This window comes from Oncorhynchus nerka, linkage group LG4 (assembly GCF_034236695.1).
Source record: "Oncorhynchus nerka isolate Pitt River linkage group LG4, Oner_Uvic_2.0, whole genome shotgun sequence".
Classification (NCBI taxonomy): Eukaryota; Metazoa; Chordata; class Actinopteri; order Salmoniformes; family Salmonidae; genus Oncorhynchus; species Oncorhynchus nerka.
In genome coordinates this window covers 48076328-48104323 of record NC_088399.1, presented here as the reverse complement: position 1 = coordinate 48104323, position 27996 = coordinate 48076328, and the positions used below count along the sequence as shown (strand labels likewise).

At 45.4% G+C, this 27996-nt stretch overlaps 1 protein-coding gene across 1 annotated transcript in view; it reads right to left on the bottom strand.

Moving 5' to 3' along the window:
- Positions 1-467: 467 nt before the first annotated feature.
- The window catches only part of LOC115128750 (A disintegrin and metalloproteinase with thrombospondin motifs 6-like), a 169969-nt gene continuing 142440 nt past the window's right edge, over positions 468-27996 (bottom strand). Inside the window, exons 15-24 of the mRNA XM_065017611.1 lie at positions 27093-27226; positions 24999-25122; positions 22896-22976; positions 18876-19039; positions 14122-14260; positions 11374-11503; positions 6926-7130; positions 6579-6755; positions 2779-2935; positions 468-1480 (exon numbers count right to left, since the gene is read on the bottom strand). Of these exons, the coding sequence (XP_064873683.1) occupies positions 1371-1480; positions 2779-2935; positions 6579-6755; positions 6926-7130; positions 11374-11503; positions 14122-14260; positions 18876-19039; positions 22896-22976; positions 24999-25122; positions 27093-27226 (1421 nt within the window). The 3' untranslated portion in view covers positions 468-1370. The remainder of the gene's footprint in view (positions 1481-2778; positions 2936-6578; positions 6756-6925; positions 7131-11373; positions 11504-14121; positions 14261-18875; positions 19040-22895; positions 22977-24998; positions 25123-27092; positions 27227-27996) is intronic.

Here is a 27996-nt window from a genome sequence, read left to right as displayed (position 1 = left end):
TGAAGAGGCTGTGCGTTCTTCCCACGCTGATGAAACCTCGGCCCTACACACACACTGTTATGGAGCTGACACAGAGGTCCGCCGGCTTTGATTACAGTATCGTTCACGAACAGCAACTGTCTCCAATGCCTTTTGATGAGGCTATTTGGAGGTGGAGTACAACCCCTACACGATAATAACTACACGATAAGAACTACATGATAATACCTACATGATAATAACGATAATGGTAACAACAATAAGGTCCTTCAAAGCCAGTTCACTACTTCATTGACAAACGGTGCAGTTTGCAATATTAGGGACTTTTTCACAAATCCATTATTTTGCCCCAGCAATGGGCCTCCTCCTTAAGGGTTCTGGCACAACGTGAGTGTTGTTTAAGACGAAGGCACCCCTCCTTTTTGGAAGACGCCAAAAGAAGAGACGCCAACATATAACAAAAGAATGATCTGACCGTAGCACCCCTCCCCCCCCCCACCCGCGCCCTTGTGTTCAGCTCCTCTGATAACACGGAAGTGGCAATAACTCCAGACACAGCACCTCGTTTTCTGGTTCCAGCACGGAACATTTTTTTAAAGAAACATGCCCTCTGTCATCTCATCGCCCTCCAGGACTCCACTGACAACACGTGGCTTGAAGGACACTACGGGCGATGACGTCTTGACCAGGAGTTCATTACAGTACTGGTGGGTTTGGTGATGTGGGAGTGTTTAGGTGTAATTTATGGGATATTCACGCACGCCTGTGCACTGGAGCCGACGTCTGTCTGTCTGTCCGTAGAGCACCATTACAACCCCTACCTCCATTTTTAAGCTACACTCCTTCCTCCTCTCCCCCCTTCCAGTGGCTACTCCCTACATCCCTGCGGTGCTTCCGCTCGATGTGTGACGTGTCCAGCACTTTGGATTAAAAAAACAACAACGGCGACGAACAACGACAACAATCAGACGACAATAAAATAATACAAATAATATTCATTATTATTATTATAATAAAAATAACAATAACAATAATCCTCTAAGGTTCCCACTTCACAGAAGTGACGGCAATAAGTGACGTGTGTCAGCGTGTCTGCTGAGCAGTGGTTAGGTTTCCACGGTGATGATGGGGTTAGGGGGGTTGAGGGCGTAGCAGGTGTAACAAACGGGTAAATCCCTCTTTTCTTCTCTCGTCCCAGTGTTTCCTAATCCTCGTTCCTCCTCCTCTTCTACTGGTCTTGCGTTTCTTTCACTCTTCCCGTTGTCTGTCTCGCTCTTTCTCCTCCAGCTCCTCTCTCTCTCTCTCTCTCTCTCTCTCTCTCTCTCTCTCTCTCTCTCTCTCTCTCTCTCTCTCTCTCTCTCTCTCTCTCTCCCTCCCTCTCTCTCAGTGGGTCAGCGTCCTTGGCACGTCTTGCAGCACATCTGTCTGAAGTACGCACGGCCACAGAACTTGAACTTCAGCACCAGTGGGCAATATGCCACTTTGTTTACGTCTTTGCATTCTGGAAAGAAAAATATAAAAATTAGATAGGAGATAAAGGAAAGAAGAAGATCAAGAGGAGAGGAATGACAATGTCTATGAACCACATGTGTGTGTCTGTCTGTGCGTGTGTGTGTGTCTGTGTTTATGTGTGTGTGTGTGTCCATGTTGTAATATTGCTGTTGGATTCAAATGAATGAAATGCATTCCAGACCAGTGGTTCTAACCTCCGGCAGGTGCACCGGTCCCAGAGATAATTGTCTCACACCTATTTAGTCAGGTCTTAGCTGTTAGATTTAATATAAGCGGTCCTCCGAGCCTGTCCCTGGTACAATAAGGTCGAGAAACACTGTGGACTATTCCAAGTTTCTCTTGTCTCTTACAACAACCGGCCCTAATAAATCTCCCCTCCGTGTTGCTGTGTAGTGGTACGTTCCAGCTGACGGATGGCCTGCTGTGAGGCTCCCGCAGTTCTCTCCTCCCTGGGAGAGATAGTGCTATATATGTGTGCTATATGAATAAGTATGGAGGACAAACCACGTCTAGAACTATCTCACTTCACATGAGCACTTTTCTGTTCATCCCGTTGGCCCCGTTTTGTAAAAAGGGACTATTATTCGGGCTTTCTAAGCTCTTCCTCTTACCGCTATGTGCAAGATCAGCTTCTTTCTCTTCTTTCTTACATCGTATGTATCAATCCAGGTCGGTCTCATTGAGGTAAAACCTATTTTGTAAAAGAGACCTGGTTCTTATGCTCCTTCACAGATGAATAATCATAAGCAACCATTACCGTCTGTCTTGAGTGTGGGCTTGTAGTAGTAGTCCGAGGCTAGGCCAGATGAATCTCTCTCTCTCAACCCTTCACAATGTAATAACAACCCCCCCCACCCCACCACCACATACACAGTTTGGTGGACGAACAGGGCAGAAACTCTAAATGCCTTATCGGGCTGTGGCCTGGGAGGGAGACATGCTCTCACTGCTATCTGTCTCTCTGTCTGTCTGTACGTGGACAATTAGCCTGAAGCTAATCCCATTAGCCGCTAGCGTCTCCACACACCTGCTCAGCGTTTCCATTCATCCCCATCGGCGTGTTGCCTGGTCCTGTCCCTAGGCATCCTAACACACATCCATCATAGCAGGCAGAGGATAGAGGGTCCAGGCTGCTCTGAACCGCAGCCGGCTCAACCTCAATGGGGAGATGAATGTGGTGTGTTCCGTGAGAGTTGTGTCACCCCGCCGTGTTTAGGTCATACGGCTTGATCGGTGGGTGAGGGCTCCGTGTGTATGTGTGAGTGTGTGCGTGTGTTCTGTACTCACCGTCACCGTTGGCGATGGGCATGGCGTCACACTTGCTCTCACACTGCTGCATGGCAGTGGGCCTGAGGCCCTCGGGACAGTCACTGGAGGGCTGGCCCGTGTAAGAGAGACACTGCACCGTCCGCATCTGCTGGCCCAGTCCACACTGCGCTGAGCACTGTGGTGAAACACACACACACACACATTATCAATCACACTGCGCCAAACACTGAACCACATTATTAACCACATACCGCAGTCAAAAGACACAGAGTTATTCACCCTCAACACGGCCACACTGTTAAAACTCACACCCATGTGTTATAACCTATAGTGACGGAGTCCTATGCACAGTCAAACAGCCCTTTACTGCTGTCTGGCAGTGTAATGTGGATGGCGTTTATTGAAAATGGGGCGCCAGGTAGCCTAGCGGTTAGAGCGTTGGGCCAGTAACCAAAAGGTTACCTCTATGGGCCAAGCTTAGCTTAGCGTAGTCTGAGTGTGCAGATTCCCACTGCCCCCCCCCTGTTGCCTTCTCGGCAGACACTCAGCGAGTCTGACTAATCACTACGGACACAGTAGCTCATCCTATTAAGTCACCGTTAAGAGAAAGGTGAGAGAGAGAGAGAGAGAGAGAGAGAGTGTGAGTGAGTGAGTGAGTGAGTGAGTGAGTGAGTGAGTGAGTGAGACAGTGAGACAGAGTGACAGACAGACAGACAGACAGACAGACAGACAGACAGAACAGAGTTGAAAAGCCAAGATAAGTAGAATGGCCTTCCTGAACTGTTTAAGTGACTGAGTCCGAACACACAGAAACATACAGTGCATGCACATGTATAGAAATAGAATGAAATGCATAGAAATAGAAATGCAGAGAAATAGAATGAAATGCAGAGAAATAGAATGAAATGCATAGAAATAGAATGAAATGCATAGAAATAGAATGAACGTGCATAGAAATAGAATGAAATGCATAGAAATAGAATGAAATGCATAGAAATAGAATGAACGTGCATAGAAATAGATTGAAATGCATATAAATAGAATGAAATGCATAGAAATAGAATGAACGTGCAGAGAAATAGAATGAACATGCAGAGAAATAGAATGAACGTGTAAAGAAATAGAACGAACATGCAGAGAAATAGAATGAACATGCAGAGAAATAGAATGAACGTGCAGAGAAATAGAATGAACGTGCAGAGAAATAGAATGAACGTGCAGAGAAATAGAAGGAACGTGCAGAGAAATAGAATGAACGTGCAGAGAAATAGAATGAACGTGCAGAGAAATAGAGTGAACGTGCATAGAAATAGAATGAACGTGCAGAGAAATAGAATGATCGTGCAGAGAAATAGAATGAACGTGCAGAGAAATAGAATGAACGTGCAGAGAAATAGAATGAACGTGCAGAGAAATAGAATGAGTGTGCAGAGAAATAGAATGAACGTGCAGAGAAATAGAATGAACGTGCAGAGAAATAGAATGAACGTGCAGAGAAATAGAATGAACGTGCAGAGAAATAGAATGATCGTGCAGAGAAATAGAATGAACGTGCAGAGAAATAGAATGAACCTGCAGAGAAATAGAATGGACATGTAAAATAAATAGAATGAACATGAAGAGAAATAGAGTGAACGTGCATAGAAATAGAATGAACGTGCAGAGAAATAGAATGAACGTGCAGAGAAATAGAATGATCGTGCAGAGAAATAGAGTGAACGTGCAGAGAAATAGAATGATCGTGCAGAGAAATAGAATGATCGTGCAGAGAAATAGAATGAATGACGTGCAGAGAAATAGAATGAACGTGCAGAGAAATAGAATGATCGTGCAGAGAAATAGAATGAACGTGCAGAGAAATAGAATGAACGTGCAGAGAAATAGAATGAACGTGCAAAGAAATAGAATGAACGTGCAGAGAAATAGAATGAACGTGCAGAGAAATAGAATGAACGTGCAGAGAAATAGAATGAACGTGCAGAGAAATAGAATGATCGTGCAGAGAAATAGAATGAACGTGCAGAGAAATAGAATGAACGTGCAGAGAAATAGAATGAACGTGCAGAGAAATAGAATGATCGTGCAGAGAAATAGAGTGAACGTGCATAGAAATAGAATGAACGTGCAGAGAAATAGAATGATCGTGCAGAGAAATAGAATGAACTTGCAGAGAAATAGAATGAACGTGCAGAGAAATAGAATGAACATGTAAATAAATAGAATGAACGTGCAGAGAAATAGAATGAACGTGCAGAGAAATAGAATGAACATGTAAAGAAATAGAATGAACATTCGACATGCACAGACGATTATGGGAGGAATGTGATACAGTAGTAATTATTAAATGGTTATCAGTCAGACTGCAATCAGCTGGTTTACATTAGAACAGAGAGATGGTAGCGACCAGCTATAGACACAAGAGACATGCAGTTAGTTGCATCAGCTGGAAACATCTAGTTAACTACTGTACATCAGCCAGGGTTATCAGTCCAACATAACAGTTCTCCCGTCAATGTTATTATCTGTACCGTAGTAGTTCTCTGGGGCAGCAGGTAGCCTAGTGGTTAGAGCGTTGGGCCAGTAACCGTACAGGTTGCTGGATCGAATCCCCGAGCTGACAAGGTAAAAATCTGCCGTTCTACCCCTGAGCAAGGCACTCTTCCCTTGGCACCAAAGACGTGGATGTCGATTATGCTAGCTCCCCGCACCTCTCTGATTCAGAGGGGTTGAGTTGAATGCGGAAGACACGTTTCAGTTGAATGCATTCAGTTGTATAACTGACTAGGTTTCCCCCCTTCCCTTCTCTTACTTGTCTGTAACGAGAGAATTTCTCAGGTTCTGTAGTAGAAGGCTTTAGCTGTACCTGGATGTTATTTAGGGGCCTAACCAGGTTGTGGTGGACTTTGTTGTGGTATTAAAGGAACTGTGGGGGGTTAGAGGTCATGGGCTCTGGTCCCAGGTTCTCATAACAACATCACCCGGTGCTCCCACTTCAATCAGCCCATCAAACAACAGGGTTGTTGGGTCTAATATATACCAGTAACACCAGAGCTTTAAGTTTGTTTAGACCAAGGACTTTCTCACGCACTGGCCAAGGAGAGATGTATATACCTCTCTCTCTATCTCTTTCTTTCTCTTTCCCATTGGCCCATTCCTCTCTCCCTCCTCTCAGTCCCCCTCCCTCCCCCTCTATAATTACACCTTTCACCCTCTCCTCTCCTCCTGTCTCTCACCCCTGTCTCTCCTCTCCCTGAGCCATAGAAAGGGCAGCTTGTTGTGAAGGTCGTGCTTCACTCCCCGGTTTCGCTGCCGGAGGCCAAAAGGTCACTGGTTCAAATCCCACTTAAGACCCTCCATTGACGTGGGCCATCTGTCAGGGCCGGCCTGGGCCCTAATAAAGGCAGTCTAATTGGGAGGAGATGACATGCAGGCTGGGATGTGAGGCTCCACAGAGCATGATCTGAAGGGAGGGTAAGCCTGGTGGCCCGGTGGGCACAGGGGCCAGACACGTGTTGATGGTATGGTTGAGATCTGACTGGGGCCGCAGCACACAATCCCACACACACACACGCACAACACAGGCAGACAGACAGGTTGGACAGGCACACGTGATCAGCTCTCTAGGGACCCCAGTTTATGATCAAGCCATAAATTCTGTAGGCTGTTCACCAAAACAGGGGATTTGGAGTCTGTTCTTCTTAGAATAGCTTCGTTTACCTGCCTTTGGTACAAACACATTGACATCCTGGTCTCAAGACATATTGAAGCAATGAAAAGTGAAAGGAAGCAATGATTTCTGAAGGGGGAGCCAATCCTACCTGTCCCCATTCCCCTGGGATCCATCTAGGTGGTGGACAGCGTCCCAGACTACAGCGGGTCCTGACGGGGGGCTTCCTGTGGGAGGGACAGTGGGCGGGCGGGAAGGTCTTGGTCAGGTCGTTGCTCTTACACAGCACAATGCGGTGCTTGAACCCAGGGCCACATTTGGGCGTGCACTGGGAGCAGAAGGAAGAACAGACGAGCTCAATAAAACTATTCACCTTTGACTTTGTTTCTACATGAAACATTTCTAGTTCCCTTTTACAACTGCTGCTGTCCCAGTGGACAAAACTGTTTGAAAAAATCCCCCCCGCTGGGATGTAAAAAGAGGCGGTCCTTCTCCTACCTCTGACCAATCCAGAGTGACCCACCGAGGGGGGCAGGACTGGTTGTTGCAGGCCTCTCGTTCTATTGGTCGGTGCGTCAGACAGTGGCTGTCCTCCAGGGTCTCCTCCTCGGCAGGCCCCATCTTCCTGATGCACAGAACCGTCCGAGTCCGCATCCCGCCGCCACACGTCTTCCCACAGTCCGACCAGTCGCCGATAAACCACCTACAACAGCACGATCACCACCATTAGAACAACGACTGGAACAGAACAACAATGGGACTTGAAGAGGACAGTCCCATTGGAACCATATGGGTCAGATGTGTTTTCATATGGCCCCCAGTATTATGCAGTATCACAAATGGGATAATACGCTTCAATTGTATATTCTGGAGGAAATATTTTCTTGTGCACTGCCAAGACTAATTCCCTTTAAGGGCAACGCATTTTTCAAACTACACAACATGTTGTCAGAACACAGCCGACACAGACATCCAGCGACTGGGAGACGTTACATTCCTGATCCGGCTTACGTCATTCCACAGGAATGTACAGAGAATTAACATTGTCTCCCAACATCTGGGTCCCCCCCCATGCCATGCTGGGTATTCTAAAACAATCATGTTAACACGCTCATGTTGATCCAGTACTCTCCCTGACTGTGGACACTATGTTTGCCTTCCTGATTGGAAAACTGTAGCAGTTCACTTAGATACGGCAACGGGCAACAAGGGCTGTCCGAGAGGAGAGAAGAAAAGGAATCCACTAACAAGCTGAATATTCATAGATAGTGTTTGTTCCTATGTCAACCTGGTCCTTATTAATGGAGTGAGCTGATGATTTCAAATATAGCAGTGAAGCCAGGAACGGCCTTCATATCAGTTCATTACAGATGCCCATCTAACCGTAACGACTTATTCATCTACACCCAAATATACACACGCATCACTGTTGGCAGACGGCTTCAGTCCATAGGCCAAAAGTATTTCATCCTTTTTTTTCCTCCAATTGAACATCTGAGACATGATTGAACTCTGTCTGACCGTTCCCTCAGCCCTTGCAGAGAGGCTAAGCGTTTTTGGCCACAACACACACGCACACGCACACACACTCTCAAGGATGCGTGCGTGCACTCACCACTCACTCACACAGAGACGGACACATGCGCTCGTGCGTACATCATCCCTCGGCGGTTCATAGCGTAAGCTAGCCAATACAATTAAACGCAGGTGGTCATTTTCAGCATTTTCATTCTTGGGCATAAAACAAGCTTCGAAAAGAGTTAACATATGAAGTTATAAATCATTGCCGTTTTATTTTAGCATTTTCTTCAAAACACATTTTACAGCTAAGGGACTCCTTGAAGGCAAATTAATATAGCAAGTCGTTATCGTTTTCCTACAAAATAGTCTTAACTGGAGCTTAGGATAGACCTAAACGCTTGTGTAGTCTTCTGAACCCACTTCACCCACTATCGACTATTGGTCGGTCTCTGGTTGTATGTAATAAGTGGTCCAACACCAGTATTAGCATTTCCTGTGAGCCAAGGTAGCATACAGTACACCCATCCAGCATAGTTTAGCAGGATATCTTTCTTTTCCAAGATGGATATTAGGTTCATAGTCTGAGGGTCTTACCTGGGGAGCAGGTACTGTACGTGACCACTGCATTGTATTGTATTGCATTGTATTGTATTGCATTGTGTTGTATTGTATTACATTGTATGGTTTTGTATTACATTGTATTGTATAGCATTGTATTACATTGTATTGTAATATATTGTATTGTAATATATTGTATTGTGTTGTATTGTATTACATTGTATGGTATTGTATTGCATTGCATTGTGTTGTATTGCATTGTATTGTAATGTATTGTATTGCATTGTATTGTATTACATTGTATGGTATTGTATTGTGATGTATTGTATTGTATTGTATTGCATTGTATTGTAATGTATTGTATTACATTGTATGGTATTGTATTGTGATGTATTGTATTGTATGGCATTGTATGGTATTGTATTGTGATGTATTGTATTGTATTGTAATGTATTATATTGCATTGTATGGTATTACATTGTATGGTATTGTATTGTATTACATTGTATGGTATTGTATTGTGATGTATTGTATTGTATTGTATTGCATTGTATTGTATGGCATTGTATTGACTTGTGTTGTATTGCATGGCATTGTATTACATTGTATTGTATGTGATGTTGGTTGAGAGTGACTGTATAGTATTGAATTGAACCGTATCATCCTGTATTGTAGATGAAAGTCTTATTGTAAGTACTCTGGAGGGCAGATACTGTACATGACCACTGTATAGTATTGAATTGAACCGTATCGTCCTGTATTGTAGATGAAAGTCTTATTGTAAGTACTCTGGAGGGCAGATACTGTACATGACCACTGTATAGTATTGAATTGAACCGTATCGTCCTGTATTGTAGATGAAAGTCTTATTGTACATACTCTGGAGGGCAGATACTGTACATGACCACTGTATAGTATTGAATTGAACCGTATCGTCCTGTATTGTAGATGACAGTCTTATTGTAAGTACTCTGGAGGGCAGATACTGTACATGACCACTGTATAGTATTGAATTGAACCGTATCGTCCTGTATTGTAGATGAAAGTCTTATTGTACATACTCTGGAGGGCAGATACTGTACATGACCACTGTATAGTATTGAATTGAACCGTATCGTCCTGTATTGTAGATGACAGTCTTATTGTAAGTACTCTGGAGGGCAGATACTGTACATGACCACTGTATAGTATTGAATTGAACCGTATCGTCCTGTATTGTAGATGAAAGTCTTATTGTACATACTCTGGAGGGCAGATACTGTACATGACCACTGTATAGTATTGAATTGAACCGTATCGTCCTGTATTGTAGATGACAGTCTTATTGTACATACTCTGGGGGGCAGATACTGTACATGACCACTGTATAGTATTGAATTGAACCGTATCGTCCTGTATTGTAGATGAAAGTCTTATTGTAAGTACTCTGGAGGGCAGATACTGTACATGACCACTGTATAGTATTGAATTGAACCGTATCGTCCTGTATTGTAGATGAAAGTCTTATTGTACGTACTCTGGGGGGCAGATACTGTACATGACCACTGTATAGTATTGAATTGAACCGTATCGTCCTGTATTGTAGATGAAAGTCTTATTGTAAGTACTCTGGGGGGCAGATACTGTACATGACCACTGTATAGTATTGAATTGAACCGTATCGTCCTGTATTGTAGATGAAAGTCTTATTGTACGTACTCTGGGGGCAGATACTGTACATGACCACTGTATAGTATTGAATTGAACCGTATCGTCCTGTATTGTAGATGAAAGTCTTATTGTACGTACTCTGGAGGGCAGATACTGTACATGACCACTGTATAGTATTGAATTGAACCGTATCGTCCTGTATTGTAGATGAAAGTCTTATTGTACGTACTCTGGAGGGCAGATACTGTACATGACCACTGTATAGTATTGAATTGAACCGTATCGTCCTGTATTGTAGATGAAAGTCTTATTGGAACGTACTCTGGAGGGCAGATACTGTACATGACCACTGTATAGTATTGAATTGAACCGTATCGTCCTGTATTGTAGATGAAAGTCTTAATACGTACTCTGGAGGCAGATACTGTACATGACCACTGTATAGTATTGAATTGAACCGTATCGTCCTGTATTGTAGATGAAAGTCCAGTACTCTGGAGGGCAGATACTGTACATGACCACTGTATAGTATTGAATTGAACCGTATCGTCCTGTATTGTAGATGAAAGTCTTATTGTACGTACTCTGGGGGGCAGATACTGTACATGACCACTGTATAGTATTGAATTGAACCGTATCGTCCTGTATTGTAGATGACAGTCTTATTGTACATACTCTGGGGGGCAGATACTGTACATGACCACTGTATAGTAGTGAATTGAACTGTATCGTCCTGTTTTGTAGATGAAAGTCTTATTGTACGTACTCTGGAGGGCAGATACTGTACATGACCACTGTATAGTATTGAATTGAACCGTATCGTCCTGTATTGTAGATGAAAGTCTTATTGTACGTACTCTGGAGGGCAGATACTGTACATGACCACTGTATAGTATTGAATTGAACCGTATCGTCCTGTATTGTAGATGACAGTCTTATTGTACATACTCTGGGGGGCAGATACTGTACATGACCACTGTATAGTATTGAATTGAACCGTATCGTCCTGTATTGTAGATGAAAGTCTTATTGTACATACTCTGGGGGCAGATAAACATGACCACTGTATAGTATTGAATTGAACCGTATCGTCCTGTATTGTAGATGAAAGTCTTATTGTACATACTCTGGGGGGCAGATACTGTACATGACCACTGTATAGTATTGAATTGAACCGTATCGTCCTGTATTGTAGATGAAAGTCTTATTGTACATACTCTGGGGGGCACGGTTCAGTGTTGCAGGACCTCTGGTTCTCCGGAGGTTTGTTGTCTGGGTCACAGTAGCTGTTCTGCACCACCGAGTTATCATCCAGACGCTTACACAGCACTTCCTGCTTCTGAGAACCTAACAGAAGGGGAACACGCACAACACCCAGTTATTGTCCAGCCTCTTCCTGTTTGATGCATCACTTCCTGGGAACCCTGACTTGAGAAGGGGAGCAAACACACACACGACACCCATTTCCCTGATTAACTTTGGATTCCTGAAAATGTAAGAAAATACAGTACCGAAATCACCTTCTTATTCTCCTGCACATGAACCAGAGTGCAGCAGGCAGCTCCCTACGGTGCAGTGTGTCTGTGTTTGGGTGGAGACTTAAGGGATGGTCTCAGTCTGTGGTAAACCCAGATGTGTAAATGCATGGTGCCTTACAGGATATGTTGGTTTAAAAAAAATCACTTTTACGGAGCAGCTCTTTACTTTGACTGCTAGCGCCAGAGTCTGAGGATGACCGTATCGCTGTCACCCAACTCTCTCTGTGTGTGTTTGTGTGTGTGTGTGTATGGGGTCCCATGGGACATATCCTAGGACCTACACCATACTAATCTTGCCCACCAACCGGCTCTTGCTCTGCCAAGACGTCTGGTTTCCAAGCGCCTCAGAACGGGACTTGATTGGAAGTCTGTGGCAGGAGCGGACTAAACAACCGCTGATTTTAATTGGCTGATCTCTCCGTCCATCGTCACTACCTAGCAGAACCCTTAGAACCTCCCCTTTTGGATTTTCGAAGTGCGAGCAGCACACTGACCAAGGAGGTGAGTTGGGGAAATCGGATGGTCCCGGTGATAGACCATTTATGTTGATTGTGCCATCTAATACAGCTGTAGCAGGCTCTCTTCCACCTCGATTTTAACCGACGCCCCTTTCAAGTCCTCACTTTGTTGCACACTGTTTCCCAGGCTGTATATGCAGTATCAATTGAGCCTGGGGACGAGGTGAACGCCATGCTGGTCTGACTGGTGCAAGGAGATATGCACGTGTGCGTAAGGTGACAGAGAGCGAGTGTGAGTGCTATGCACGTGTGCGTAAGGTGACAGAGAGCGAGTGTGAGTGCTATGCACGTGTGCGTAAGGTGACAGAGAGCGAGTGTGAGTGCTATGCACGTGTGCGTAAGGTGACAGAGAGCGAGTGTGAGTGCTATGCACGTGTGCGTAAGGTGACAGAGAGCGAGTGTGAGTGCTATGCACGTGTGCGTAAGGTGACAGAGAGCGAGTGTGAGTGCTATGCACGTGTGCGTAAGGTGACAGAGAGCGAGTGTGAGTGCTATGCACGTGTGCGTAAGGTGACAGAGAGCGAGTGTGAGTGCTATGCACGTGTGCGTAAGGTGACAGAGAGCGAGTATGAGTGCTATGCACGTGTGCGTAAGGTGACAGAGAGCGAGTGTGAGTGCTATGTGCGTGTGCGTAAGGTGACAGAGAGCGAGTGTGAGTGCGTGCCTGCCTGCTTTCCTTCGTATAGTGGCATTTGTATAGTGGTATACACACCCATGGATTGGTGTTAAAGTATCATGCTTGGAGAGGGTAGTGAAGTTGCCTGGATGCCCAAAGGTGTTTTTAAAAGGCTGTGTTAGCACTGGGATGCATTAAATGAAATGTTACGATTAGCAGCGTCAGCTAAATTCAACGGCTATATGATTTGAAGGCCCACATCCAAAACGTTACGGATCTGTTGTATTCATTTTGATATGTCGTAGAAGTCCCAAAAGCCAAAAGGTCATATACATATTACAATGCTACGGTATAAACATCTATATGATATGATATCTGTAGCTCTTTGCACAGATCTCCTTTCCCAGGAGCTCTATTTTGGGGTCTTTTTCAGTTCTGTGTTCTTTGTTGGAATATTGAAGGCATTTAGTGGCCATGCTCGACAGCTGGAGAGGAACAGTATTTATTTCTTCATAAAAGCCCATAGCTTTTGGGGTTAAAATGAGTTGGTTTAGTCATTCTTGAGGCAGTGGTGGACATTTCGCTGTGGTTTCAGAGTGAGGAGGTTTCAGTGTGCAGTAGGACAAGGGTTTTCGAGCGGCAGACCGTAGTATCTCTGGCGAGCCAGATTGTATGCTAGCTAGCCCTGGTTAACCCGAAGATATGCAAAGCAGCTCATTCATAGAAATTACACCATATTCATGTGCCTGGTTTAAATATGGAAAACGCATATTAAGTTTGACTTAAAAGCTGAAATGACATTTAGAAAGCAATAAAGTTATGATCCTACAAACCCATGTGAAATTATCATACTGGGTTACTCCCACAGTATTCTCCAGTATTTCGATAAGTATTGGTTGGTCCGGACTGGAAAGACACACAAGACACAATGTATCTCATGTTGGAGAAAGCTACTGTTATTGTAAAGAAAACAATAAAAATGTCGACAGTGTGTAACCATATTCCATTACCAGATAGCTAGAACAGCACTTTTACAAAGCCATAGATCTCTGACACCTAAACCCATGCTCCCCACAGTCTCCATATTTACAGTATTGTGTTTTCCGTAGGGCACAATGTTGAACATAGCCATAGCGTTTTGCAACAGAAAGCAAAAAAAATCTTTATTGGACTGGGAGCATTGGATAATTTCAAGTACCCCGTTTCAAAATGTTTTCTCTTGTTTGGTGCCAAATGAACAGGACCAGGTCAAAGCCATATATGGGCATGTGGTTGGTTGTTGCAGTTGCATACCTCCAGCGCAGGTGGCGGAGCAGTCGGACCAGGCCAGATGGTGCCAGGAGAAGCCCACCTCATTGTCCCCACTTCCTGTCCTCTGGATGGGAACGTTAAACTTATAACGGATCCCCATGTTCTGCTCCTGGAGAAGAACCTGGAAGTGAGAGGAAGACATGGTTTGATTTATCACATTTGCAGCGTTGGCTTCAGTTCCATATGAATTCATTTTAAGTGCAGGTCCTGAATTGAAATCATCCGAAATGAAACAACTGAAATGGAATTGACCCAAACCTTTATCGTATTTTGCTTTGTGGGTTTTTTTTCCGTGCTTTTTCAAAATGTTTTTCGTTAAATGTCTGCTCAGCCCACATGCCCACACCGCTCTATATACTGTATGTAATGTATACAATAACTATGTATTAATACTATGATCCTCCCATTCTATGGAATCCCCACCGCCCTCGTATGTCATGTCAGCTAATATGTTTTACTAGACGGAACAGAGAAGGTTAACTTTGATTCTATACAAGTATAGAAAATTCCAACTTATCACATGGAATGTGCAAGGTCTACATGATGGGGAGGGAAAAGCATTGGGTTCTCAAACACTTAAAGAGAATGTCAGCCGACGTGGTTACATTGAACAATAGGAGAAATGTAACATTTAAAGAGGAGCTGGGTTGGAGAGTCATATGCTGCCACCAACTGTAGTAAAAGCAGAGGTGTAGGTATCCTGATAGATAAGAATACACCATTTCCCCTTATACATGGACCAAGAAGGTTGTTTTCTACCTTACATGGTGAAAAATACACATTGAGTTCAATGTATTGTGCATTCGGAAAGGATTCAGACCCCTTGACTTCTTCCACATTTTGTTACATTACAGCCTTATTCTGAATGTTTTTTCCCCCCTCATCAATCTACACTCAATACCCCATGACAAAGTGAAAAATATTTGATTTAGATTTTTAGCAAATGTATAAAAAAATAAACAACTGAAATATAACATTTATACATTTATCTATAAGTATTCAGACTCTTTACTCAGTACTTTGTTGAAGCACCTTTGGCAGGAATTATAGCCTCGAGTCTTCTTGTGTATGACGCTACAAACTTGGCACACATGTATTTGGGGAGTTTCTCCTATTCTTCCCTGCAGATCCTCTCAAGCTCTGTCAGGTTGGATGGAGAGCATTGCTGCACAGCTATTTTCAGGTACCTCCAGAGATGTTCGATCGGGTTCAAGTCCGGGCTTTGGCTGGGCCACTCAAAGGCATTCAAAGACTTGTCCCGAAGCCACTCCTGCATTGTCTTGGCTGTGTGCTTAGGGTTGTTGTCCTGTTGGAAGGTGAACCTTCACCCCAGTCTGAGGTCCTGAGCGCTCTGGTGCAGGTTTTCATCAAGGATCTTTCTGTACTTTGCTCCGTTCATCTTTTCCTTGATCCTGACTAGTCTCCCAGTCCCTGCTGCTGAAAAACACCCCCACAGCATGATGCTGCCACCAACATGCTTCACCGTAGGGATGGTGCCAGGTTTCCTCCAGATGTGACGTTTGGCATTCAGGCCAAATAGTTCAATCTTGGTTTCATCAGACCAGAGAATCTTATTCTCATGGTCTGAGAGTCTTTAGGTGCCTTTTGGCAAACTCCAAGCAGGAGTGGCTTCGATTTGGCCCGTCTACCATGAAGTCCCGATTGGTGGAGTGCTGCAGAGATGGTTGTCCTTCGGGAAGGTTCTCCCATTTCCACAGAGGAACTCAAGAGTTCTGTCAGAGTGACCATCAGGTTCTTGGTCATTTCCCTGACCAAGGCCCTTCTCCCCTGATTGCTCAGTTTAGCTGGGAGGCCAGCCCCAGGAAGAGACTTGGTGGTTACAAAGTTCTTCCATTTAAGAATGATGGAGGCCACTGTGTTCTTTGGGGACCTTCAGAGCTGCAGACATGTTTTGGTACCCTTCCCCATATCTGTGCCTCGACACAATCCTGTCTCGGAGCTCTACGGACAATTCCTTCGACCTCATGGGTTGGTTTTTGCTCTGACATGCACTGTCAATTGTGGGACCTTATATAGACAGGTGTGTGCCTTTCCTAATCATGTCCAATCAATTGAATCAATTGACTCCAATCAAGTTGTAAAAACATCTCAAGGATGATCAATGGAAACAGGATGCACCTGAGATCAATTTCGAGTCTCATAGCAAATGGTATAAATACTTATGTAAATAAGGTATTTCAGTTTTTATTCTTCATAAATTAGCAAAAAAATGTAAAAAAAACTGTTTTCACTTAGTTATTATGGGGCATTGTGTTTAGAATGATGAGAAAAAAAGTTTAATCTTATCATTTTTAGAATAAGGCTGTAACGTCACAAAATGTGGAAAAAGGGAAGGGGTCTGAATAGTTTCCGAATGCACCGTATATCCCACCAGGGGAAAGTGATGTTTTTAGCTATATTAGATAAAGAAACCATTATTTAGCAGGTGACCTAAATTATACATTCGATAAGATTGACATATGTGGTAATAAAAAAGGCACATTTAGGCTGAAAAAAAGTGCTCTCTGTAAATGATTTACAGGACACCTAGAGAGTATTATTCCTAACTACAAAATATACTATTTTTTTCTTTCTCAAAGTAAGAAATGCTGTTCAAGAAGTGACTGCATTATGTTCTATTTACTGGATTTAAAAATGAATGATATAGTGATATCAGATCATTCTCCAGTATCATGAAATACACTTAGCGACAGAATTTGGAGAATGAGAATGAACTGCACCTGAAATGTATTAAAAACCTTTACCATTACAAATGTTGACCTACAGTGCCTTCAGAACGTATTCACACCCCTTGACAGCCCATTTTGTTGGGTTACAAGGTAGGATTAAAATGGATTTAATTGTAATTTTTGTCAACGATCTACACAAAATTACACAGGTGCACCTTGTGCTGGGGGACAATAAAAGTCCACTCTAAAATGTTGCAGTCTTTTCAGACAACACAATGCCACTGATGTCTCAAGTTTTAGGGGTATCTTGCAATTGGCATGCTGACTGCAGGAATGTCCAACAGAGCTGTTGCCAGAGAATTTAATGTTAATTTCTCTACCATAAACTGCCTGCAACATCATTTGATAGAATTTGGCAGTATGTCCGACCGGCCTCACAACCGCTTGCTGATGTCACTGTAGTGAACAGATTGCCCCATGGTGGCAGGGGGGTAACGGTATGGGGCAGGCATAAGCTATGGACAACGAACACAACTGCATTTTACCGATGGCAAATTGAACGCACAGAGATACCGTGATGAGATCCTGAAGCCCATTGTTGTGCCATTCATCCACCGCCATCCCCTCATGTTTCAGAATGATAATACACAGCCCCATGTCGCAAGGATCTGTACACAATTCCTGGAAGCTGAAAATGTCCCAGTTCTTCAATGGCCTGCATACTCACCAGACACGTACGACAGTGTGTTCCAGTTCCCGCCAATATCCAGCAACATCACACAGCCATTGCAGAGGAGTGGGACAACATTCTACAGGCCACAAACAACAGTCTGATCAGCTCTATACGAAGGAAATGTGTCGCGCTGCATGAGGCAAATGGTGGTCACACCAGACACTGACTGGTTTTCTGATCCACACTGGTTTTCTGATCCACGCATATCTGTATTCCCAGTCATGTGAAATCCATAGATTACGGCCTAATGTTGCGTTTATATTTTTGCTCAGTATAATAATGACTCAATAATCCATGCTTTCTGGCTATAAACTGGCTGTCAGAAGTATTACAATGTAAACATACTTTTAACGCTTCTGCCAAGCATATTTCAAGACAGGGCTTATGGGGCCGTAGTGAGATACCCGATGGGTTGAGCGATTCTCTTCTCATCACTCATCTTGAAAAAACGTGGAAATGTCAATCTGCCATCATTAACACAATGTAAAAAAATCAAATGATTCATTATTGAAATATAGAATAAGTCCCCAGTAAAGAGTTGTTACGTGTTCCTCTTACTGACTCTAATCATCCAATGAGCATTGTGTTTATGTTAGCGTACTTGATGCAGTATTTGATGCAAGGGAACATAGGAATGATGCCGTTTTTCAGTTGCCACAAACGGAATGGCCTGTGGTGGGATGGACAGCTCTGTTTATTCCTAACCCTAACCGGGTTAACCCCAGCCCTATTCCAGTGGTGCTGTGGGGTCTGGTATTTCCACTATTCATGTCCAGGCAAAAGCCACTGCGGTCCTGAGGGCCATGGAGTGGGATGGCTTAAAGAAACACAAACGCAGACACACACACACACAGACATCCAGGCATTACACCCACTTACACCCGTGCACATACACGCGCAGGTTTTCACAAGCCAGAACACGGCTCGCAAACATAAACACACACCCTCACCAAAACACATGTCCACTTGCATTTGAATTGAGCCAGAAATGGCTTTTTCAATATCTACGTTGCTGTATATACTGTAGTAAACCCCGAACCAGCACAGTCTTACTGGCCTGAAGGTCAGCTAAGGATTGCTGGGAGCAGCTGTTGTGCTTCATGTCGATTCAAACGAGTAACATCTGAAGGTTGTCTTTGCTAAATCCCCTTTTCGTGGAATCCCCCCCCCCCCCCCCGCCAAAATTGACTAAGGACACCCGGTGGGCTGAAAGATGCCTGAAAAAGCCCTTTTTTGTGTTTGATCCTATGTCAAAGACAAACCCCTCCCACATTGTTTACTCAACACACAACAAAACAGTCAAATGTGGTTACCATGACGACTAGGTTGTCCGTGGTGGCCCCCAGGGCCTCTAGCGACTCAGGTTCGTCAAGTGGCCTCTTGTAGTGGAACGCTGTCCCTGCGATGTCAAACTTCCTGGGCCAGTCGATGGTCCACGCTCCGTTGATGAAGTAGTCATCTCCCTCTGACTTCAACGCTACAAGAAAGGGACCGATAGAAGAAGGTTTCTAGTTGGATTTGTACCCACGGCACCGTGATAGCCCACTGAGATAAAGCCTAGGTAGGAGGAATGCGCTGGCATTGCTAAGACACATTTTCAGCTCTCAGGCAGGGTTGAGTGTAGTTCACTGAACCCCCTACAGCTAAAATAGCAGCCTGTTAAAATGCTGACAAGAGTGGTGAGCCAAAGACTACCCAGGAACGGTAGCCAAGACAACAGGTGGTGGCAGTGTTTTGGTGTGATGTCATCACCATCATTCATCATCAACACCGGCGTCCTCTCCTGATGTCATTGGCAAATTTATTTTCCTCAACAGACACTGTGCAGCACTCAGGGCGAGCTCACACACACGCACGCATGCACGCACGCACGCACGCACACACACACACACACACACACACACACACACACACACACACACACACACACACACACACACTCTCTCACCTTTCAGAGGGAAAGAGAAAACGCACACACACACACACTCTTCAGGTGAAAGCTTGGAAGAATCCCATGAATACCATTCCGGCTGGTCGTCAAAACAAAGAAGTTGTCTCCAAGCACAACACATCTCAAAATATCCATTTTCTCAGTTGAAATGGGGCCAAATTGAGGAGAAACGATCCAAACACTGTGTTCCCTCTCTCTCTATCTGTCTCTAGCTGATTCCTCATGCGTATGCACTTTGCAGCATTTGCGCACTTCATTACAACAATACTTATGTGACTCCTCCTGTTTTGGGGGATAGCTTATACAGAATGCAGTCTTTACTGCCACCTCGTCTGCACATTCAAACAGTGAGCTCTCAGTCCATCTCCACTGCTAAAGGCAGCCTCACACAACTTTACCAAGACCAGATACTCCCACAGCTTTTAGGGCCTGTCACACATTACATGGAAGGGACATAGAGAGTGCCGTCTACACAATAGGACACAAAGTGGCAATCGTTAAAACGTATGTCTCAAATAAAATAAATGTTGATATATAAATATTCTGCTATCCACTTGAATCCACGAGGGCCTCAGGGCTGTCGCCTCAGGGCTGTAAATTGAACAGTGCCTGACGTTTCAAAGCCTGACTTCAGTCCTCCGTCAACAACCTGAGCCGTAAATTCACCACTCGGTCACACGGCTAAACTCCCTCGTTAATTTCAGCCCACGACAACAACACTAAACGGGCTTGTTTGATTGTTTTGATGCCGACTGTCAGAGCTGTGAATGTTGTTCCGTTTTCGTCTGGAACGAAGAGGGAGAGACCAACGTTCCAGAGGGAGAGACCAACGTTCCAGAGGTTAGAGACCAACGTTCCAGAGGTTAGAGACCAACGTTCCAGAGGGAGAGACCAACGTTCCAGAGGGAGAGACCAACGTTCCAGAGGTTAGAGACCAACGTTCCAGAGGAGAGACCAACGTTCCAGAGGGAGAGACCAACGTTCCAGAGGGAGAGACCAACGTTCCAGAGGGAGAGACCAACGTTCCAGAGGGAGAGACCAACGTTCCAGAGGGAGAGACCAACGTTCCAGAGGGAGAGACCAACGTTCCAGAGGGAGAGACCAACGTTCCAGAGGGAGGGACCAACGTTCCAGAGGGAGAGACCAACGTTCCAGAGGGAGAGACCAACGTTCCAGAGGAGAGACCAACGTTCCAGAGGGAGAGACCAACGTTCCAGAGGGAGAGACCAACGTTCCAGAGGAGAGACCAACGTTCCAGAGGAGAGACCAACGTTCCAGAGGAGAGACCAACGTTCCAGAGGGAGAGACCAACGTTCCAGAGGGAGAGACCAACGTTCCAGAGGAGAGACCAACGTTCCAGAGGGAGAGACCAACGTTCCAGAGGGAGACCAACGTTCCAGAGGGAGAGACCAACGTTCCAGAGGGAGAGACCAACGTTCCAGAGGAGAGACCAACGTTCCAGAGGGAGAGACCAACGTTCCAGAGGGAGGGACCAACGTTCCAGAGGGAGGGACCAACGTTCCAGAGGGAGAGACCAACGTTCCAGAGGGAGAGACCAACGTTCCAGAGGGAGAGACCAACATTCCAGTGGGAGAGACCAACGTTCCAGAGGGAGAGACCAACGTTCCAGAGGGAGAGACCAACGTTCCAGAGGTTAGAGACCAACGTTCCAGAGGGAGAGACCAACGTTCCAGAGGGAGAGACCAACGTTCCAGAGGGAGAGACCAACGTTCCAGAGGAGAGACCAACGTTCCAGAGGGAGAGACCAGCGTTCCAGAGGGAGAGACCAACGTTCCAGAGGAGAGACCAACGTTCCAGAGGGAGAGACCAACGTTCCAGAGGTTAGAGACCAACGTTCCAGAGGGAGAGACCAACGTTCCAGAGGGAGAGACCAACGTTCCAGAGGGAGAGACCAACGTTCCAGAGGTTAGAGACCAACGTTCCAGAGGGAGAGACCAACGTTCCAGAGGGAGAGACCAACGTTCCAGAGGGAGAGACCAACGTTCCAGAGGGAGAGACCAACGTTCCAGAGGTTAGAGACCAACGTTCCAGAGGGAGAGACCAACGTTCCAGAGGGAGAGACCAACGTTCCAGAGGGAGAGACCAACGTTCCAGAGGGAGAGACCAACGTTCCAGAGGGAGAGACCAACGTTCCAGAGGGAGAGACCAACGTTCCAGAGGGAGAGACCAACGTTCCAGAGGAGAGACCAACGTTCCAGAGGGAGAGACCAACGTTCCAGAGGAGAGACCAACGTTCCAGAGGAGAGACCAACGTTCCAGAGGTTAGAGACCAACGTTCCAGAGGGAGAGACCAACGTTCCAGAGGTTAGAGACCAACGTTCCAGAGGGAGAGACCAACGTTCCAGAGGGAGAGACCAACGTTCCAGAGGGAGAGACCAACGTTCCAGAGGTTAGAGACCAACGTTCCAGAGGGAGAGACCAACGTTCCAGAGGGAGAGACCAACGTTCCAGAGGGAGAGACCAACGTTCCAGAGGGAGAGACCAACGTTCCAGAGGGAGAGACCAACGTTCCAGAGGGAGAGACCAACGTTCCAGAGGGAGACCAACGTTCCAGAGGGAGAGACCAACGTTCCAGTGGGAGAGACCAACGTTCCAGAGGGAGAGACCAACGTTCCAGAGGGAGAGACCAACGTTCCAGAGGGAGAGACCAACGTTCCAGAGGGAGGGACCAACGTTCCAGAGGGAGGGACCAACGTTCCAGAGGGAGAGACCAACGTTCCAGAGAGAGAGACCAACGTTCCAGAGGGAGAGACCAACGTTCCAGAGGGAGAGACCAACATTCCAGTGGGAGAGACCAACGTTCCAGAGGGAGAGACCAACGTTCCAGAGGGAGAGACCAACGTTCCAGAGGGAGAGACCAACGTTCCAGAGGGAGGGACCAATGTTCCAGAGGGAGAGACCAACGTTCCAGAGGGAGAGACCAACGTTCCAGAGGGAGAGACCAACATTCCAGTGGGAGAGACCAACGTTCCAGAGGGAGAGACCAACGTTCCAGAGGGAGAGACCAACATTCCAGAGGGAGAGACCAACGTCAAAGACTCCCACTGGACGCGGCGCTGAATATTTTCTCTAATGTCGAAGCTGTTCATTTCAGTGCAGGTTAAAAAAACATTGTCTGCTCAGCTCTCGACTGAGAAAGCACGAGGTGGTGCGGAAACCGGAATCTTTAAACCAGGAACTGAAGCAATACCCTCTAATATGAAACAGGTTCATTTCAAACTGCTTCACAGTTAGTGTAGCACTAATTGTGTGGAGTTATGGACGGACCATAATGACTTAGAACCTTTTCAGATGTAGAGACTGTGAAGAAACACAGGATGGATGAAAATCATTCGAATAGCGTTGGATAGAGGTCACTTACCGATGTAGTTCTTGGACATGGAGACTTCTTGGATTTCTATGTGGACTGATCCCCTTGGTATCAGAACAACCTCCATGTAACCTGGTAGAGAAAAGGACACCACCATTACAGAGACACAGCAAATGTGTTTTTAGATGCATTACTGGACATACCATAGAAGGAGAAAGTGCTTTTGCCTCCCGATAGACTAGTCTTGGAACCAGAGCCAGGATGAAGCCATATCTCCACTCCGAGTCCTTCACCGGATGATGTAATTAATGCAAATATATTATGTTTCCATTTATGTTTTGACAACATGTTTCTCAACTCCCAAAACCATACGCTTTATCATTGGGTGACAAAGGTGGGGTGGGGGGGACACAGAAGTGTTTGGCTACAGTGCTCTGTTGGCGCTAGGACAGGGCTGCTCTGCCAAAAAGACAATACGTTCCTGAGTTTTTACCTTGCCTTTCTGCACGAGGATGTGTCTCCCGGAAAGTGCTTACAAACTTGTGGTGTTTGGCAGCTTTCAGAATGCACAGGGGAATGGACTCGCTCTGAAACACATACTCTTCTCTACACACTGCTGTCTCCTCTACATTACACAGTCCTCTTCTCTGATCCTCCCTTCTTTACACTGCTGTCTCCTCTACATTACACAGTCCTCTTCTCTGATCCTCCCTTCTTTACACTGCTGTCTCCTCTACATTACACAGTCCTCTTCTCTGATCCTCCCTTCTTTACACTGCTGTCTCCTCTACATTACACAGTCCTCTTCTCTGATCCTCCCTTCTTTACACTGCTGTCTCCTCTACATTACACAGTCCTCTTCTCTGATCCTCCCTTCTTTACACTGCTGTCTCCTCTACATTACACAGTCCTCTTCTCTGATCCTCCCTTCTTTACACTGCTGTCTCCTCTACATTACACAGTCCTCTTCTCTGATCCTCCCTTCTTTACACTGCTGTCTCCTCTACATTACACAGTCCTCTTCTCTGATCCTCCCTTCTTTACACTGCTGTCTCCTCTACATTACACAGTCCTCTTCTCTGATCCTCCCTTCTTTACACTGCTGTCTCCTCTACATTACACAGTCCTCTTCTCTGATCCTCCCTTCTTTACACTGCTGTCTCCTCTACATTACACAGTCCTCTTCTCTGATCCTCCCTTCTTTACACTGCTGTCTCCTCTACATTACACAGTCCTCTTCTCTGATCCTCCCTTCTTTACACTGCTGTCTCCTCTACATTACACAGTCCTCTTCTCTGATCCTCTCTTCTTTACACGTTACACATCTCTACACTGAGTGTACAAAACTTTGGGAACACCTGCTCTTTCCACAACCTAGAATGACCAGGTGAATCCAGGTGAAAGCTATGATCCCTTATTGATGTTACCTGTTAAATCCACTTAAAGGAGGATTTGTAAGCCTTGAGACAACTGAGACACGGAGTGGGCAAGACAAAAGATTTAAGTGCCTTTGAACGGGGTGTGGTAGTAGGTGCCAGGCGCACCGGTTTGAGTGTGTCAAGAACTGCAACGCTGCTGGGGTTTTCCTACTCAACAGTTTCCTGTGTGTATCAGCAATGGTCCACCACCCAAAGGACATCCAGCCACCTTGACACAACTGTGGGAATCATTGGAGTCGACATGGGCCAGCATCCCAGTGGTTTCAGACACCTTGTAGAGTCCCGAATGAATTGAGGCTGTTCTGAGAGTAAAAGGGGGTGCAACTCAATATTTATTTTACCTTTATTTTACTAGGCAAGTCAGTTAAGAACAAATTCTTATTTTCAATGACGGCCTAGGAACAGTGGGTTAACTGCCTGTTCAGGGGGAGAACGACAGATTTGTACCTTGTCAGCTCGGGGATTCGAACTTGCAACCTTTCGGTTACTAGTCCAATGCTCTAACCACTAGGCTACCCTGCCGCCCCAATATGAGGAAGGTGTTCCTAATATTTTGTCCTCTCAGTGTACATACTACTCTCCCACTACGTGTACTTGCTCAGAGGGGAGACCCTTCATGACCCTTCACCTTTTTCTTCAGTTTGGATGGAACTAAAACATTTGCACACCTGAAGTAAAGAGCCCTGTCAAGTTCTGTCCCCAGACTGGGTCTTACCGCCTCTGGGTAGGGAGTCATTGAACAGTCCCTCTGTGGCCTCACAGGTGCTGCCGTCCCCTCCACACACCCGACAGCGGTCCTCCTTGGCGTCCGAACCCAGGATGTTGTCACAGCCTACGTGCTGAGAGAGGAGACAGAGTACCATGTTATATTACTTCAAGTATAACTTATACCATAGTAACGCCACTGTTTAATAATACTGTAGTAATACCATAGTAATACCATAGTAATAAAGAAAAGTGCTGAAGAAGTGCCTTCAAGTCTGTGGAAGCTGCATGGAGCAGCAGTTTTACGTCAGTTAAAACGCTAACTCATGATTGGACAGTAAGTGATTAGCAACCGTAGAACGACAGTTGGACGAGAGGGTCAGACTGAACAGTCGCTGAACAGTCGCTGAACTGCCAGTCTCTTTTAGAGAGTTACGGTAAAGTGAGTATCTCATAGTTGTGTAGACTCCTCTAAAATGTGATAAGGAGAATTAATGGGTGTCACCTTAATAATGACAGGAGAGAAAAATACATTTATTCTCACACATCCCTCGCATTCTCTCTCTCTCTCTCTCTCTCTCTCTCTCTCTCGCCCCCTTTCTCTCTCACCCTCTATTCTCTCCATTCTCGCTCTCATTCTCTTTCTCTCTCGCCCCCTTTCTCTATCACCCTCTATTCTCTCCATTCTCGCTCTCATTCTCTCTCTCTCTCTCTCGCCCCCTTTCTCTCTCACCCTCTATTCTCTCCATTCTCGCTCTCATTCTCTCTCTCTCTCTCTCTCTCTCGCTCCGTCCACATTTCTCTGCTCTATCCCTATCTGTTTCTTCTCTCTTTCGTTGTCCCCCTGTTCTCTCTCTCTCCCTTGGTCGTTCTCCAACACGTGCACAGGCCTACATGAAGCATTTTGAGTATTTCCGAGCAGCCTCCAGGCAGACAGTGTTCCAGAGATTAATCACGTCATGTCAGAGACTCTAGAAGACTCTAGAAGACCAACTGCTGCTGAAATAAAAAGGCACATTGGACTGTGACTAGGAATGAACATGTCCATGACGACTTCTTCTGGGAAGAAACCTCCAACACACACACACACACACCCTGACCCGATTGTACACATACTGTACAGTGTCCACACACAGAACAAAGACAGCAGTAGACGCCAGATCTCCTTAATAAACACGTTATTTTCAGCTTTTTTCAACTCAAAAACCTATTTTGAGCGTAAATTCAAAACCTTATTTTAAACAAACGCCCAGTGGTGAAATAAATGAGTGTCTTTCAACTCAACTTCCACGTCAATCTGGATAGCCAGTTTCCTGAGGAGAACTTCAAAACAATCCCAGACATGATCTGTTGAGTTGTGATAAGAGTCTAGATTAAGACCTCTGCCAACCACTCAATGAAAACCAACTGACTGAAACTCCACGTTTTGTTCTAACGCTACATTGTTCCATATTGGATAATGGTATTTCCTTGCTGTCTCTCAGTCACTTTCCCCCAGTCAGTCAGTATCATATAAACAAGGTCCCTTGAGATAAGAAGGAACACAAACACTGTGACTACAAACTGTACAAACTGAGTCACAGGCTGAGTTTTGTCGGGTCAGGTTTCCTGGTCAGGTCACATGGTCAGGATCATTATATCAGGTTACACAGTCGTCCCGTTTATTAGCTTATCTATCACAATGTAACCAGGTCATAGCCATGGTACAGTGTTTCTCCTATTGGGGAGTCAGCACCTGTCCTGGCTGGGTCCTGACTGGAAGCAGCGTGGGTCTGTTTGACTGGGGTGAGTCACAGCGTGGGAACCAGAAGCACTACTTTTATCTGGGGAAATGTACAGTAACTGAAAGGACAGCCTAAACATTACCACCACTACGTCACAAGAACACTTATCACACTCAAGACAGACAAATAGACACACGCACACACACAAAGACACACTCTCTCTCTCTCTCTCTCTCCCTCTCTCTCTCTCTCTCCCTCTCTCTCTCTCTCTCTCTCTCTCCCTCTCTCTCTCTATCTCTCTATCTCTCTCTCTCTCTCTCTCTCTCTCTCTCTCTCTCCCTCTCTCTCTCTCTCTCTCTCTCTCTCTCTCTCTCTCTCACCTTGCACTCTCCATTGATGCAGATGTCCAGTGAGTCGGCCTGGCAGCGTGTTCCATCGATGACGGCCGGGGAGCGCTCGGTGTAGAAGTTATATCCCTCCGCCAGACAGTTCAGAGCACACGGCTTCACGCCACCTGGAACACACAGGGCAGAGGTCAGAAGGTACTGGACAAACCTCCACAGGGCAGGGGTTGACTCCTGTACACATAGTTATACATACAGTAGGGAGATATCAGACACAACTTAATATATAATAATAATATCTGCCATTTAGCAGACGCTTTTATCCAAAGTGACTAATTTTACACATGGGTGGCATGACCTTTGGCATTGTAAGTGCCATGCTTTGCCAACTAGGCCACGTCGACCTCAAACTTGTCTACACCCACCGGCCACAGACAGAAAGCTAAGGTTCAGCCATAACGACTACAGGTTCAAACACATTATAACACATGTTCTATTTAAGGAATGAGGCACGAGGGGGTGTGTGGTATATGGCCAATATACCACGGCTAAGGGCTCTTCTTGCGCACGACGCAACACGGAGTGCCTGGTTACAGCCCTTAGCCGTGGTATATTGGCCATATACCACAAGCCCCTGAGGTGCCTTACTGCTGTTATAAACTGGTTACCAATGTAATTAGAGCAGTAAAAATACATGTTTTGTCATACCCGTGGTATACGGTCTGAATATACCATAGCTGTCAGCCAATCAGCATTCAGGGCTCGAACCGCCCAGTTAATAAATAACAGTTGATTCACATCATACCCATCATGTGTGCCATGATGAGTGACATGACTATGAATACATCTATCTATAAGAAAATAATACAGTTTACAATATATATATATTTTTTATCCCAGAAAACCTTTTGTGGTGCTAGTTGTGAGCCAAGAGTCTGGG